Consider the following 15,844-nt stretch of genomic DNA (forward strand, 5'->3'; position numbering starts at 1 on the left):
TATTCAACATAATATTGAAGGTTCTAGATAAGGCATTTAAGCAAGGAAATGAAGTAATGGGCATACAGATTGGAAAGAACAAGATCAAACTCTTTGTTTCTTAGATGAGATGTTCTTTAATATAGACAATCAAAAGGAATTCACTAAAAGGTAGAATTAATAAATGAGTTCCACAAGATTGCAGGATATAAGACCAATTATATACAATACCAATTATATATACATATATATGTAGTTCTATACACTTACTATAAACAATCTGAAAAGGAAACGAAGAAAACAAATAACATTTACAGTATCATCAAAACTAAATACACTATACTTAAATTGGAACGATACAGAGAAGATTAGCATGGCCCCTGCGCAAGGATGACACGCAAATTTGTGAAGCGTTTCATATTTTTGCTGATAGCTAAATAAAGTCATAAAATTGTTTAAAAAAAGAATAAACTAATCCTGCATTTTTGTTTGTTTGTTTGTTTAGCCCAGGAGTGCTCCTAACCCCTGAGCCACTTCCCCAGCCCTTTTGTATATTTTATTTAGATACAGGGTCTTGTTGAGTTGTTTAGGGCTTTACTAAATTTCTGAGGCTGGCTTTGAGCTTGTGATCCTCCTGCCTCAGCCTCCCAAGCCTCTGGGATTACAGGCATGCACCACCATGCCCGACTATTTAGGAATATATTTAACAAACAAAGTGCAGAACTTTACTCTAAAACCCACAAAAATTGAGGGGGGTACATTGAACTTCAGTGAGAGCTTGGCTCGCCTGCATGAGGTACTGGGTTCGATCATCAGCACCACATAGAAAAATAAATAAATAAAACAAAGATATTGTGTCCATCTACAACTAAAAACTGTTTTAAAAAAGGATGTTTTCTTGGTTCATACATGATTCTGTAACAAAATGCCACAGACTGGACAATTTAAAGAAGAGAAACATATTCTTTACAGTTTGGGAAACTGAGCAATCCAAGATCAAAGTGTCAGTAGATAAGGTGTCTGGTGAGGGCTACTCTTTGCTTTCAAGGTGTTGTCTTGCTGTTGCATTCTCACATGGAAGACAGGGAGAGCACTGAGTCTGCACTTGGAGGACACAGAAGGGAAAGGGATTTAGTTATTTTTCTCCAGCTCTTTTTTGATATCAAACTCATTCATAAGGGTGGGAGCCCTCAGGACTCAGTTCCCATTTCTTAATACTATTATGCCAGATCTTGCATTCTAACATATGAATTTTGGGGGAAACATACATTCAAACCATAGCAGATGAAAATTTGTCCCACTGACAAATTGATCTATGGATTCAATGCAATCCCTATCAAAATCTTAGCTGGCTTTCTTTTTGTACAAACTAATAAGCCAGTGCTAAAATTTATATGGAAATTTAGGAGACCCAGAATAGCCAAAACCATCATGAAAAAGAACAAAGTTGGAGGACTTTACAATTTCAAAACTTTTTACAATTTCAAAACTCTTTACAATTTCAAAACTTATCACAACACTGTGGTAACAAAGACAATGTGGTACTAGCACAGGGATAGACATGTAAATTGGGGGAATAGAATTGAGAGTTTAGAAATAAACCCTCACATTTGCAGTCAATTGATATTTGACAAGGGGACAAAGACCTTTCAATTGAGAAAGAATAATTTTTTCCATGAATCATGCTGGGTAAACAATACAGATGCAAAAGGAAGAAGAAGGAGGAGAAAAATAAATTGGATCTCATCCTTATACTGCAAACAAATATTAACTCAAAACTAATTTATAGACCCAAGTATAAGAGCTAAAAGTTCAATAGTTCAATTCCCTGTGCGGTATATAAAAAAGAAAGGAAAGCGCACAATGGGGGAGGGGTGGGGGGGTGATGGATGGGGTGGGGAGGAGAACAGAAAAGAAAAAAAAATATAGGCTTTATTTCTTAGAGAAATTTTGAATTTATGGAAAAATTGAGCAGAAAGTACAAGAGAGCTCCCTCCCGCATTTTCCCCTAATATGGTTCTTTGGTATTACTACTGATAAATCAATATTGATAAAATTAACTAAAGTCTGTGAAGGATATGGAAATGATAACCCCCAAAACAGTGGCCTGAGAAGAGGGAAGGAGGAGAAGGCGAAACTTTGATAACATTGATCCTTTATCAATACATCCTTTCCCAGTGACAAGACAATCCTTGGGAAGGAAGCAAACATCACCCCTGACAAGACAATCCCTGGGACAGTCTCTGGAAAGAAGCCCAAACATTAATCATTCCCCAAATAAGTCCTTTTCCAGGGACAGTACAATAGACCCTGGAGGGAAATAAGTGCTGAATGCTGAACTCTGAACCCTCCATCCTTGCCCAGTGCCCAGTAACAAAAAATTTCAAATTCTCACAACCTGTTTCCTGAATGCCCAAACTGATATGTTCTATAAAAGTCTTCAAGGGTTAAGTCATCTTCCAGTGTGTAACTTATATAAACCCAGACCTCTCCTGTAATCAGGGCCATTTTCTACCCAGAAAGTGAGCCCCTCCAGTGCGTGATTGAATTTGCCAATAAATAAACAGCATTGCTGAATCTGTTGAGATCTGCTTCAGTCCTGGTTGTTTGTACTTTCATTATGGTGCCAAAACCGTTTTGGTTATTTTTCCTTACAATCCGTAATTTAGGATTCACTCTTTGTGCTATGTAGTTGTATGGATTTTGACAAATGTGTAATATCATGGTATCCACCATTACAGTATCATTCAGAAGAAGTTTACACCCTAAAAATTCCCTATACTCCACCTACTCCACCTATTCATCCCTCTTTTCTCTCATGGCAACCACTGATTTTTTTTTTTTTTTACAACCTCTGTAGTTTTACCTCCTTTTCTAGAACATAATATAAAAAACGATTAGACAGAACACAGCATTTTCAGACTGCCTTCTTTCAGTCTTGTAGGATTATACAGTTCATAACTAAATGTTTGTATGTGGTTTTATTTCTTAGTATATATTTCTTAACAAGAGGTATATCTGGATCAAGGAGTTCTTATATTTTTGAAGCTTTTGAGTTTAAAATTGTTCTATAGAAAAATTCAGTTTACATTCTTATTAGCAGTGTATTACTATTTCCCCAATCTCTCATCAAATAGGTTAAACCCTCCTCCTGTAGATTGCTGTAGATGCGGTTAAGGCATGGAAGACTTTACAAGGACATGGAGGTTTACAAGGTCAATTATCTAAGGTAATACAAGGAGCTAATGAACCTTACGCTGAATTTGTAGATAGGCTTATTCAAACAGCTACCAGAGTTTTTGGGAATACAGAACAAGCAATGCCATTAATAAAACAACTGGCTTATGAGCAAGCGAATCGTTGGTGCAGAGAAGTCATTAGACCATGGAAACATGAAGATTTAAACACATATATTAAATTATGTAGAGACATTAATGAACAAGGGCAAGTCATGGCAGCTGCAGTACAACAGGTTTTAGATGCTAGGCCAAAAACATGCTACAATTGTGAACAAACAGGACATTTTAAAGGAATTGCCCCATAGGAGGAGGGTTTAACAAAACTAGGTATCAAAGGAGTAGAATACCGGATATTTGCCCACGATGCCTTAGAGGGAGACATTGGGCTAATGAATGCCGTTCTCAAACCACCATAGAGGGTACTCCATTATCAAAAAACGAACAAGGACCAGGTGTCTATCCACAATATCGTGGAGAAAGGCATCGGGCTCCATTGCCAAAAAATGGACAGGGGGGCCCAGTGCTCCGGGGCCCAAGACCACAAATATATGGGGCACTGGGACAAACCAGAGGAAGCGCAGGATTGGACATCTGCGTCTCCACCAGAACTTCTGATGGATTCCAACATAGAGCTGACAGCAAAGAATGACTTGCGCTTTATAGATACTGTATATAAGCTTCTTCGTGATCAATTTAATTATAAACCAATTTTGACAAAAAAGCAATTTATTCAATGTGGGTTAGCAGAATGGAAAATCCAAATTACTTGTGATATTTTGAATTGTGTGATGAAGAAGCACAAGGAATTAAGTAGTCTTACCAAGACTCCATCATAACAAAGAAAGAAAAGCACTGCTGGTAAGTCAGAATCTTGTTCAAGCAATGAGAAAGCATTTTTAGAACCTGTCAGCATTGATGTCACGACTGACAGGTTTCTGACCTCAGGAAAACCTTCAGAGCCCAACTGCCACCACCGCTTCCCACAAGCCTCTCAACTTCCCCCACTCCTCCTGCTCTTGAGGCCAATTGGCTGAGTCGCATGGGCGGGTTCAAAAAGTCCCCCAATGAGCAGCTCCGTGGTCTGAAAGGGCGGGGAAACAACCCAATGAGCATCACCGCAGAGGAGCCAATCAGTTGGCAGCTAGAAGTTTGCTGGGGCTGCTGTTAGCCAATCATCAGCTGGCAGCTGGAAGTTTGATGGCAACTGGAAGTTTGCTGGGGCCACTTTGGCTGTGGCTGTCAACACTCCCTACCTCCCCAACTCAAAGTTTCTTCCTTCACATGTTTCTTCCTTCACAAATTTGGAAAAGGTAGACAAGCAATTGGAAGCTGGAGCATTTCTGGCTCTTGGGTAAACTAACTTTGTCTATGTGGTCTCTCCAGGTGCACTTAGAGTAGCCCAACTTCTTACATGGTAGATGGAGGTTCTTGGTGAAAATGTCTCCAGATAAATTGGCATTTTCAATTCCAGCCTTGAATATCACTCAGCGTCTCTTCTCTGACAATTGATCCATCAAGGTAGTTAAAAGACTCATTGAGGTCAAGGGATGAGGGAACATAGACTCAACTTCTTGGAAGAATATTAAATAATATGTGGACATGTTTTAAAACTGTCCTTTTTTGGGGGCAGTGCTGGGGATTAAACCCAGGCCCTTGTACATGCATTTCAAGCACTCTACCAACTGAACTATTTCCTCAGCCCCTACATGTTTTTAAACAACCAGAATCATGGCAAAGAGTTTGGATTATATTATTCTAAAGGAAAACCATTGGTGAATTTTCAACAAGGGAATGTGCAGTGATTTACGATTTTAAAAGACCACTTAGTCAAGAGTACAAGACACACGCAGTCAACATACAAGAATCAATTGCATTTTTATATGTCAGCAAAACAATTAGAAAATGAAATATTTAAAAATGATAGAATTTACAAGAGCTTTAAAAAATACCAACTACTTAGGACTAAATCCAGCCAAAAATGTGTAAGATCTTATGTAGGAAATTATAAAACTTTATTTATTTGGTACCAGTGATTGAACCCATGGGTGCTTAACCACTCAGCCACATTCCCAGCCCTTTTTCATACTTTATTTAGAGACAGGGTCTCATTAGGGCATAGGGCCTTGCTAAGTTGCTGAGGCTGATTTTGAAGTCAGCATCCTCCTGCCTCAGCCTCCTGAGCTGCTGGGATTACAGGTGTGCACCACCACACCCAGCTATAAAACTTTTTTTTTTTGCAGTGCTGGGGATTGAACCAAGGACATTGTGCATTCGAGGAAAGCACTCTGTCGACTAAGCTACACACCCACCCCTTCTGCTATAAAAATTTGAGAGAAACTAAACACTAAATAAATGAAGCATTTTATTATTTTCAATGATTAGAAAGCTGATTATTATAGAAATATGAGTTTTCAAATAAGTACACAAGGTGCAATGCAATGTCAATCAAAATTTCTGTAGAATTTGAAAAATTAATTCTAAAATGTATATGGCAACGTAAAGGATCAATGATAGCAAGCAACTTTTGAAGGAGAAGAAAAAACAAGAGGAAAAGGTACTTGTTTTATTTGTCATAAAATTATAAAGCCACAGTGTTTTAGTCAGCTTTTTGGCTGCTGTGACCAAAAGACCTGACAAGAACAATTTTAGAGGAAGAAAAGTTTATTTGCCTCATGGTTTCAGAGGTCTCAGTCCATAGATGGCCAGATCCTTTGCTCTGGGCTCAAGGTGAGGAAGAACATCATGATGGAAGGGTGTGGAGGAGTAAAGCAGCTCGGGACCTGGCAACAAGGAAGCAGAGAGAGGTCTGATCATCAGGGACAAAATATACATCCCAAAGGCACACTCTTTGTGACCAACCAACTCTAGTCACACGATACTTGCTTGTAGTTTACTACCCAGTTAATCCATTCAAGTGGATTAATGCACTGTTTAGATTAAGGCTCTCCATTATTTCACCTCTAAACTTTCTTGCATTGTCTCACACCAGCTAAATCACACACATTATCTAAATCATAACACACAGTAATTAAGGCAGTGTGATATTTCCACAAGAAAGACAAACAGAAAAATGAATAGATAAATAGACCACTATAATAGAAGAACCCAGAAATACCCATTCATATCCAGACACATAAAAAAAGATGGACTTTTTATGTCAAAGTCCATCTTGTCCTACCCCCATTTTTTTTTTTTTTTAAGATGATTTTACAAAAGAGGGAGGCAGGGCTGGGGATATAGTTCAGTTGATAGAGTGCCTGCCTTGCATGCACAGGGCCCTAGGTTCAATCCTCAGCACCACAAAAAAACAAAATGAAACAAAAGAGATTGGCAAATGATAGTTTTTTTCAGTAAATAGAGTAGAGGTAATTGGGCATAGAACTAAGGATGGAAGGAAGGCAAGCAGGCATATACTCAATACTTGCACATATGAGCTGAAAGACATGTACAAGAGTATTCGTAGCAGCATTATTCATAATATTCCAAATTTGACACAGCTTATAATTTAACAGCAGAATAAATAAATAAAATGTGATATATTCATTAGATTAATTTACAGCAACAAAAATAAATAAACTAAAGCCTCATAAGGTATATATAGATCTGATTTAAGAACATACAATTTCCCTTATAAAAAATTCAAAACCAGGGAAAAATTGATGTATTTAGTGGTGTAAAATAAAATCCCCCCAGCCCTTCATTTTATTTTGAGACAGAGTCTAAGTTGCCCACCATGGTCTTGAACTTGCAATCTTCCTGCCTCAGCCTTCCAAATAGCTGGGATTACAGGCCTACACCACCATACCCATCATATATACATATGTTTTATATACTTTTTTAATATATGCATATTGTATTTCACAGGAAAAATGCTTCTTAAAAACTAGGTTCACGATTGATACTGTGTAGGTGGGAAAATATGGAAACAGGAAGCCTAATTGTTCAGTAGAGACATGATGGAGGCTTGGATTCAAGTTGAGATTTAGGCAATATGTTAGAAGACTTGATCTGGAATGTGAAGCGAATAAAAGACCACAAAGCAAACAACACACTAGTTCATAAAACAATAATGAAGTATGTAACAGAATTAACACTTTCATAACAAAATATTACAGATAGGGTTGGGGATATAGCTCAGTTGGTAGAGTGCTTGCCTTGCATGTACAAGGCCCTGGGTTTAATCCCCAGGACCACACACAAAAAAATAATAACAATTATTATTATTACAGATGGCTCTCCATATTGGTGGCTTTCACATCTGCAGATTTCACCAAGCTCATGTGCCAATATCAAAAATATTTTATAAAACTATTTCTTATCCCATAATGCAGTATCAAAGCTACTTATATAATTTACATTAGGTTTTAAGTAATCTAAAGACAACTTAAAATAAGTATATGGGAGGATGTTCATAGGTTATACGAAAATACAACATTTTAAATAAGGAACTTGAGTGTCCTGCAGGTGCCTAGAATCAATCCTCCCCCAACCATGAGTATCTAGGAATGACTCTAATGAGAAGTGCCAGGTTGTATGAATGGGTATTAGAAGGAAGATTTCTGTCCAAATGCTTCAGGGAAGGCTTTATTAAAAAGTCAGGAAAATGAACACTTGATGCAGATTATTGAGAAAATGAGGGGATTAAGGATGACATAATTAAGGGGAGTCGACAGTTTACAAGTAGATTAGCATGTATTGCACATTATTTTGAAATAATCATATATTACCTCTCAAATAGACTTTTATCTACTTATGACCATAATTTGGACCCAGAATTAAAGGCGTAGCACATTATATCAAACACAGTAAGCAGTTCATGAATTCTGATTAAATTGGGAAGTCTTTGGTATTTTTAGTATCCAGATTTTATTGGTAGTCCACCTCAGTGCCTAAAACTTGAATATATGTTAAAATTCAGAATTGAAACTATGAAGTCTTGAGCAATCACCTTACATATTATCTCAAAATCCAGGATCAGGAGGCTGGGGTTGTGGCTCAGTGGTAGAGCACTTTCCTAGCATGTGTGAGGCACTGGGTTCATTCCCCAGCGCCACATAAACAAACTAAATAAACAAAATAAAGGTATTGTGTCACTCTACAACTAAAAATAATAATAATAATAATCCAGGATCAGCCACGGAAAAACAGTATTACAAATAAATATGGTTTCCTAAACTGTACAGTAGTGCCTATATATTGCATAATATATAATAATGGCTTTTACATTTTTCTTTTTCTTTTTTGGTACCAGGGATTGAATTCAGGGGCACTCGACCAATGAGCCACATCCCCAGCCCTATTTTGTATTTTATTTAGAGACAGGGTCTCACTGAGTTGCTTAGCACCTTGCTGTTGTTGAGGCTGGTTTTGAACTCACAATCCTCCTGCCTTAGCCTCCCAAGCTGCTGGGATTACAGGCAAGCTCTATGGGGCCAGGAGGGAATTTTATTTTTGACACAACTTTCTTAGTAGGTAGACTGATGGGAATGGGAATGGGGAAGGAGAGAAGTAATACAGAAATAATGACTAGACATAGAAGTTTACCAAGAGAGGACTCTGCCAATCTACATTATCTAGGATGCCTTCCTGAATGAGTCAGAGGTGTTTTGAGAATCATCCACAATCAGACAGTAAAGGAGGATTTATCTTAGACTTGAGGTACAGTAAGGGGCGGGGAGAAAGAGAACACTTGAATTTAAAACTCTTTGGAGTCTGTGGTTTGGTATATCAGTTAAGCATGACTCTCCCTTTCATATGTTAAATACCTATGAAATTCAAATTTTTACTTTTGGGCCAAGTAAGAGTGAATTTTGCTTTGATAAATTATTGAGATTCTACAAGAGCCCTCATATAACATATTTGAGCACTCACTATTCTAAGAACTTTACCTGTATTATTTCTTTCAACAATGTCATGAGATTATCCTCATTTTATGGTCGAAGAAAACAAGGTATTGAGAATTTAGGAGCTTGGCTGAGGTCACAAAAATGGAATGTGAAGGCTCCCATTCTGATTCTAGAATCGTGTTCTTAACCAAGGTATTGACTAGCAACTATACCTTGCTTTTAGAAGAAAAGGAAGGGGATAGTGTTGATTTGGATAGGCATAGTCCATCAAATCTTCCGGTGTTTAATGCAGGAATACTCATAAGTGAAATGATCGAAAATGATTGGAATGTGAGGACTGTAACCTAATCAGGCCATCCAAATTTTAATGAACCAACTGGGCGGTAACTCTGGGCAGGTGGGACAGGGCTGGAGGAGATGGTCACTGGGGGCGTGCCCTGGAAGGGCTCAGCCTCCCTGGAGCCCATTCCCCTTCTTCGCTTTGCTTTCTGGTCACCTTGAGTGGAGTGGAGCCTGGGTTCCTCCACCACACCCTTCCCTATGATGTTGTCTCACCTTCTGCCTTGAGAAATGGAGTCTGCCCACCATGAACTACTGGAATGGTGAGGCAAAATAAATGTTTCTCTAAGTTGTTCTTGTGGGGTATTTTGGTCAAAGTAAGCGAACCTGATTAACACAGAATAAATTCTGGAATTTCCTTGGGCTTTCCCCTAGAATTAATTTACAAACTATGGTGGCATTTAAATATGACAAGTTATCTCCTCTTTTACTTCATTTCTATTGTCTAATCCTTTGTCTTTTCAATGACCATATTTTCTCTGGTGATTCCCAGGGTTAAAAATGTGATTGACCTCAGCTTTTTAAAAATTAAATATAATATTTGTTATTTAAAAGTACACTGATAGTTTATTGTTATTCCTTGGTCAGCCTCCTCAGTTACAAAACAAAAAATACTGAAGTTTTAAAGTTAATGATCCAAAATAATTCAGCTTTTCAGATTTGAAGACTATGGTAGTAGTTTAAAGTTATATGCACTGCTGTTCACTATGTTCCAGCACTAATTTATGAATGCAGGTCACAAGAGCGGTCATAACTGACAGTAGTCTTCTTTTTAATTTCCTTGCGCTTGACAGCATGAAAAACTGGGAAAACTTTGCAACTTCCAAATCCCGGAGAATGGAGAATGGTATTGGAAAGTAACTATACTGCTGGGATCATGAGTTCTTATATTTTCTCGTTACACACAGTGTAAAAACTCAATAATATATCGAATTATTCTGTAACCGCCACACCTACTCATATTAACTGGAGGAGATTAAAACTGGAATTAGAAAAGTTGCTGTTCTTCATATAATGGGTTTGAAAAGCTACAGTGTATAAACTCTATCCCAATCCACATTTGCTTTTCAAAGCCTCGCCCAGAACCGCTTGCTGTTCCCTCAACCTTCGAGCCTTCCCCGATTACCCCTAGTGGGGTTTCCGAGTGTGTCCACCCGGGACGTCAGACTGCACCTGGAGGCCAGTGTAGAGGGAAGAAAGGTAAAGGGGAGGGAGACAGGAGAGCGGGCGAAATGGTCAATTCCTCCTTAACTCGGGGCCCCCTCACGGGCCTCACCCCTCCTCCCGGAGGCTGAGATTGGAGAGGAAGTGGGAAGGCTCCAATCTGTTCCTCACTCCAGCGCCCTCATGCCCCCACCCTTCTCCTCAGCTCGGGGCTTCGGCGCGCCCCGTCCCCGCCCCTCACTCCGGGAGAGGAGCGGACGGCGCGGAAGGGTTCGCGGAGAAAGACCGGGGACAGGGGGCGACCTCCCCCAGGCAGCCTCATCCTTGACAGCAGAAGCCCACAGCGGCCCGCCTGCCGGGGAGCCAGGCCCCAGGGCAGCCCTGGAGACCGCGGTGGCCGGATGCGCGGGCGCGTCATTTCCGGGCGGTGCAGCGGCGGCCTCTTGGAAGATGGCTGCGCCCTGTGGCTCGGAGCTGCCCGCCAACTCGCCGCTAAAAATCCCGAAGATGGAGGTGCTGTCCCCGGCGTCTCCTGGTGGTCTGAGCGACGGAAATCCATCGTTGTCCGACCCTTCCACGCCTCGGGGTGCCTCCCCGCTTGGGCCAGGCAGTGCGGCGGGCTCGGGGGCAACGGCGTCCGGGGGTCTCGGGCTGGGGCTGGGGGGCCGCAGCGCCGCCTCGTCCTCGGTCTCCTTCTCCCCCGGTGGCGGTGGTGGTGGGGCTGCGGCAGCCGCTGCCGCCGCCTGCCGGGGCATGTCGTGGACGCCGGCCGAGACGAACGCGCTCATCGCAGTGTGGGGCAACGAGCGGCTGGTGGAGGCGCGGTACCAGCAGCTGGAGGGAGCCGGCACGGTGTTCGGCAGCAAGGCCCCCGGGCCAGCCATGTACGAGCGCGTGTCCCGGGCCCTGGCCGAGCTGGGCTACGAGCGGACCCCGTCCCAGTGCCGGGAGCGCATCAAGGTAACCGGCCGCCCAGCCTGGGGCAGCGAACCAGAGGCAGAGAGAAGGCGGGGAAGCGGGCCTCGGGGGAGGGGGCCGGTCTGAGTGCAGGGCTCCCCTCCGGGGCCCGGTGGGCGATTCGCATCTCCTCCGCCTTTTTCTTCTCTCCCTGGCAAGGGGGCTTTTTTCCAGATGGCCGCCAGCCCGTAGGTTTCCTGAGTTTGAAGTTGGGCGTGTCTGCCGCCGCCCCTTTTTCTTGCCAATTGAGGATCTTCCTGCGTTCTGAAGTTGGTAGTTTCTCATTGTGCGCGGTGCGGCAGTTCCCGTGCTTGCAGGCACTTCTCGCCCCTACCGCCGGGGCCTCTCGCTTTGTTCTGGCGGAGGGGCTCCCAGGCAGAGGCTTACCAGCTGGGGCAGCATTGAGGAAAGGCAGATGCGGGGGGCCGTTGGGTCCCCAGTTAAGGAATTTTCTGTAAGTGGCGGTGGGGAGCCATGCAAAAAGCGCCTTGAGACGACCAGTCTTTGTGTCAGTCGCTTTGCTTCTAATTTGAGGTACGAAGGAGAGTAAGCAAGAGATGCTGTGGAGAATTGGAAAGGCTTGATTATAGCCAAGTTGTGTGTTGTTATCGTGGAGGTAGTGCGCTCCTTGAAAGTTAGTGTGGCCGAGAGTTGTTCTGGAATTTGGATTGACGACGATGCCTCCTGAGGAAGGTTGGCTTGAGGTCCTGATGTTTCTGACCAAGCCCTTTCTTGAAAGTCAGTTTTCCCTGCTTTAGTCTGCCGGATGTGACAAGTAAACTCTGCAGTGTACATCTGGCAATCCTTGAATATTTAAAGCAGAGGCTTAATGTAGGCTAAAAGTTTACCACCAGCGTGCTTATCATTTTGCTGTTTCTGACTTTCATCTAGGTATTGGTATTATTGACAAATAAGGATTTGTGTTTTAGTTAAGCTCTTTCCCTTTTCGTAGAGTCTGCTAAAAGTTTTGGGTAGTATCCTCCCAGTTTTTACTGAAAATACTTTTATTACTTAGTCATAGTATCTGTGTACTTCTTTTCTGGTAGGGCTGGCACTTTTTCTGGGAACTCCTTGGGAGGAGGTTTAAAAATCACCAAGATTAACTTACTCATAACTAAGTAAGAAAAGTCACACTAAACAACAATCATAAAACTCAGTAAGAACAATCATAATTAAAGGAGGAGGATTGTGCCAAAGTTCACAAGGTGTTAGCTCTAGAAGTGTTCATTTGGGGACTGTTGCTTAGAAAATTTGGTTCAGAAGCTAAGCTTTTCAAACCTATCAGTTATTGTTTAAAGTAGTTTATTTGATAGCATTCCTTTGGGCTTCTTTTACATCCTCTTTTTGTATGCAAGTATGTTTTTAAAGTTGTAGCTAATAGTGAAATACTGTCCTATTCACGGTAATGAAGGGTAAATTTGGGGGAGAGTTTTAGCCCTGCCCTGGATAGCATCTATCCATGAAATTTTCTTTAGTTTAGAAATGTACCTTTAGGTATTTGTAACTATTTTAGTTTGATTGATTTTTGTCCCTAGAAATTTCCCAATGAAAGAGGAAAATTGTGCTCTATCAAAACCTCACTGAATATAAATCTCTCCATAAAATTGTTTCTCAAACAACCAGGGAATATCTAGTTGGATTGCTTCATTGTCCAGTTATGAGAAGGAAACCTAAAGCAAAGAAAGGAGATTGAGCCTCTGAAGAATTTTTAAGAGGATCAGTTTACCTGTCTCCAGACAGGTAAGACCAAGTTGACTTCAAACTCTTAGAATATTTTGAGACTATGCAGATGATGATGAGTTCTCTGATCCACAGTAGCTGTTAACAAGGAAAGCAGATGACTTTTGTTTTTTGAAGTGCTTTACTCTTTAAATGATTTCAATCAAGGAACCCAGAACTTCTTTGTTAATAAAAGTAAAAATTATAATTTATAAGCTCTTTTGCTGTGCAAGTATATAGTAGGCATTGAATGCTTATTAAATTCGTGAAATGAAATCTAGAAAGTGAATTTTGGATAGCTTAAAAAGTCTACAGCAGTGTTACTGAAACTTTAACTCAAAAACATAGACTTTGGAACAAAGTTTGAAAAATACTCATTAAAAACTGAGCTCTTGGGCTGGGGCTATAGCTCAGTGGTTGAGTGCTTGCCTAGGACGTGTGAGGCCCTGGTTTCTATCCTCAGCACCACATACAAATGAATAAATAGAATAAAGGTACTGTGAAAAAAAATTAAAACAAACAAACTGAACTCTTTCCCTTTAGGAGTCAGCCTAGAAGCAAATCTAGTCACTTGAAATCAGCCTTTCACAGTTATGAAGTAGATGTCCAAATAACACAGATTTTGCTTATGAAGATAAAAATAAAACCTTATATTGTAAGAGAGAAAACAAATCCTTAGATCCCTGTTTCAGAAATGCCAATTTGGAACAAATAATAAAGAAGTCTTTTTTACTCTATTATTTTGATGATAACTGCAAAAGAAATCCAGTAATACTTTTTGGTTTGGTTTTACAAAATAGAAACAAAGTAGTTAAGAAAATAGGAACTTCATGTACAGACTCATGTAGCTCATTTAAGTATGAATTCAGGGCTAGGGATGTATCTCGGAGTTGCAAGAAAATGTACTTTGCATGCACAAGGCTCTGGGTTCAGTCTTTAGCTCTGCAAAACAAATAAAACAACCCCTCAACATCAGAGGTTCACAGGGAGGAGGAGTACCATGTGTCATTTAAATTTCTGGTGTAATATATTTGAGATTCTTACTAAAAAATTCCATTATGAAAAGTCAGTAAATAATTTTTTCCAAGTTTGAAAGAAAGCAATGACTAGTACCCAGTTTTTCCATTGGAATAGTTTGAACATGTTGAAATAGCAGCCTTCATCCCCCTATGAAGGCATCAGAAAGCTTTGAGTCCTATGCCAACCCCTACCCTGACTACCTTCCTGAATAATATTAAGGCATATCACTTATTTCTCTGATCTAAATGTCTTATCTAAACAATGAAAGTATTAAAATTATAAATGTCAAAATTGAATTAATAACTTGGATTTTGAAACTAATGTTCTACTTTTTAATACTATTCAAGGGATTATTTCTAAGCATACACACTTTTTATTGAAAGTCAGATATAGGGAGACTGAGGCAAGGAGGATCCCAAGTTTGAGGCCAACCTTAGCAGTTTAGCAAGACCCTGTCTCAAAATAAAAAATAAAAAGGACTGGTAAAGCGTAGTGGGCTCAATCCCTAGTACCAAAAAAGAAAAAAAGTCGGATGTAAACATACGTTTAGTGCTATAAACAGTTTCATTTTGATGTCTTTCATGTTTATTGGTATTTGTTCTATCTTTTTTGGATAAAATGGTATGTTTAAAACTGCCTTGCTACACAGATTGTTATTTATTCTGAAGTTTTGTTCCTTTTTTTGTTTGCCAGAAAAAATTTGCTAACAATTTGAGTCAGATAAATAAATCCAGAAGTTTGTTTTTTTTTTTTTTTTTGGGTCTAGTTCTTGCATATTTTTTTTTCCCTTTTCTGTAGACCTTTTCTTTGTGTCCATTCACCAAATACTTGAGTGCTTACTATGTGCAAGACTGTCTACTAGGTGAATAAAAGAACATACAGTTCCTATAGTCAAAGAGCTTGCAGTCTAGCTGAAGCTTGTGTACACACATCAAAGAGTTAAAAAGCTAAATAAAACAATTGTGCAAGGCAATACTTGATTAATTGTCATATGACTAAAGCCAACTATAAGTGTAATGACTTTAAAGGGGGCAAAGATCTCTTCTCCATCCATACATACTCTAATAATTGTAAGTTCTTTCTGGACTTGGAATCATGAAAGCATTCACTTCTGAGCCAGATACCATATCCACACTTTAGTCAGTTAATCTGATGCTCTGCAAAACTCATTCTCAAGTCCCATGTTTTTGTGTGTTCTCCAAAAAATTGTCTCTTGAGAGTTGGCTTTATGTTTATGAAACAGATATGTACTTGTCACCTCAAGATTAAACATAAAGTGATTGTATACAACCTAAAAAACTTGCTTGCTGGATCAGTACTAGTTGCATGTGTGTGTGTGTGTGTGTGTGTGTGTGTGTGTGTTTTGCTGAGATGGAACCCAGGGCTTCATGCTTGCTAGTAAGTGTTCTACCACTGAGCCCTCTTTAAACTTAGAAGTGGTAAGGAGTTTTCTAACAAACAAAATGATTAATTTTCTAGAGGTATTGCCTAGATTTTTTTCATCAGTAATTGTCATTACCATTGGAACTAATTTTGCACTTGAGCACACAAATCACAGTATAGTGTATTTGGTCTTTCATT

The 15,844-nt window shown here is 40.0% G+C and overlaps 1 protein-coding gene and 1 non-coding gene across 7 annotated transcripts in view; both read left to right on the forward strand.

Moving 5' to 3' along the window:
• Nucleotides 1-294: 294 nt before the first annotated feature.
• LOC143393341 (U6 spliceosomal RNA) lies at nucleotides 295-404 on the forward strand. Its single transcript, XR_013090628.1, has one exon. It is a non-coding gene; the product is annotated as a U6 spliceosomal RNA (small nuclear RNA).
• A 10,348-nt stretch (nucleotides 405-10,752) lies between these two features.
• Msantd2 (Myb/SANT DNA binding domain containing 2) overlaps nucleotides 10,753-15,844 on the forward strand; it is a 35,014-nt gene continuing 29,922 nt past the window's right edge. For 4 of the 6 annotated variants that reach the window (XM_076846219.1, XM_076846225.1, XM_076846222.1 and 1 more), the window contains exon 1: nucleotides 10,753-11,527. In XM_076846219.1, the coding sequence (XP_076702334.1) occupies nucleotides 11,018-11,527 (510 nt within the window). In that variant the 5' untranslated portion in view covers nucleotides 10,753-11,017. Of the gene's footprint in view, nucleotides 11,528-13,147; nucleotides 13,265-15,844 lie in introns of those variants that run through there. The other 2 variants (XR_013090376.1, XM_076846221.1) reach the window with 2 other exon arrangements.

Source organism: Callospermophilus lateralis, chromosome 2, assembly GCF_048772815.1.
Source record: "Callospermophilus lateralis isolate mCalLat2 chromosome 2, mCalLat2.hap1, whole genome shotgun sequence".
NCBI classification, from domain to species: Eukaryota; Metazoa; Chordata; class Mammalia; order Rodentia; family Sciuridae; genus Callospermophilus; species Callospermophilus lateralis.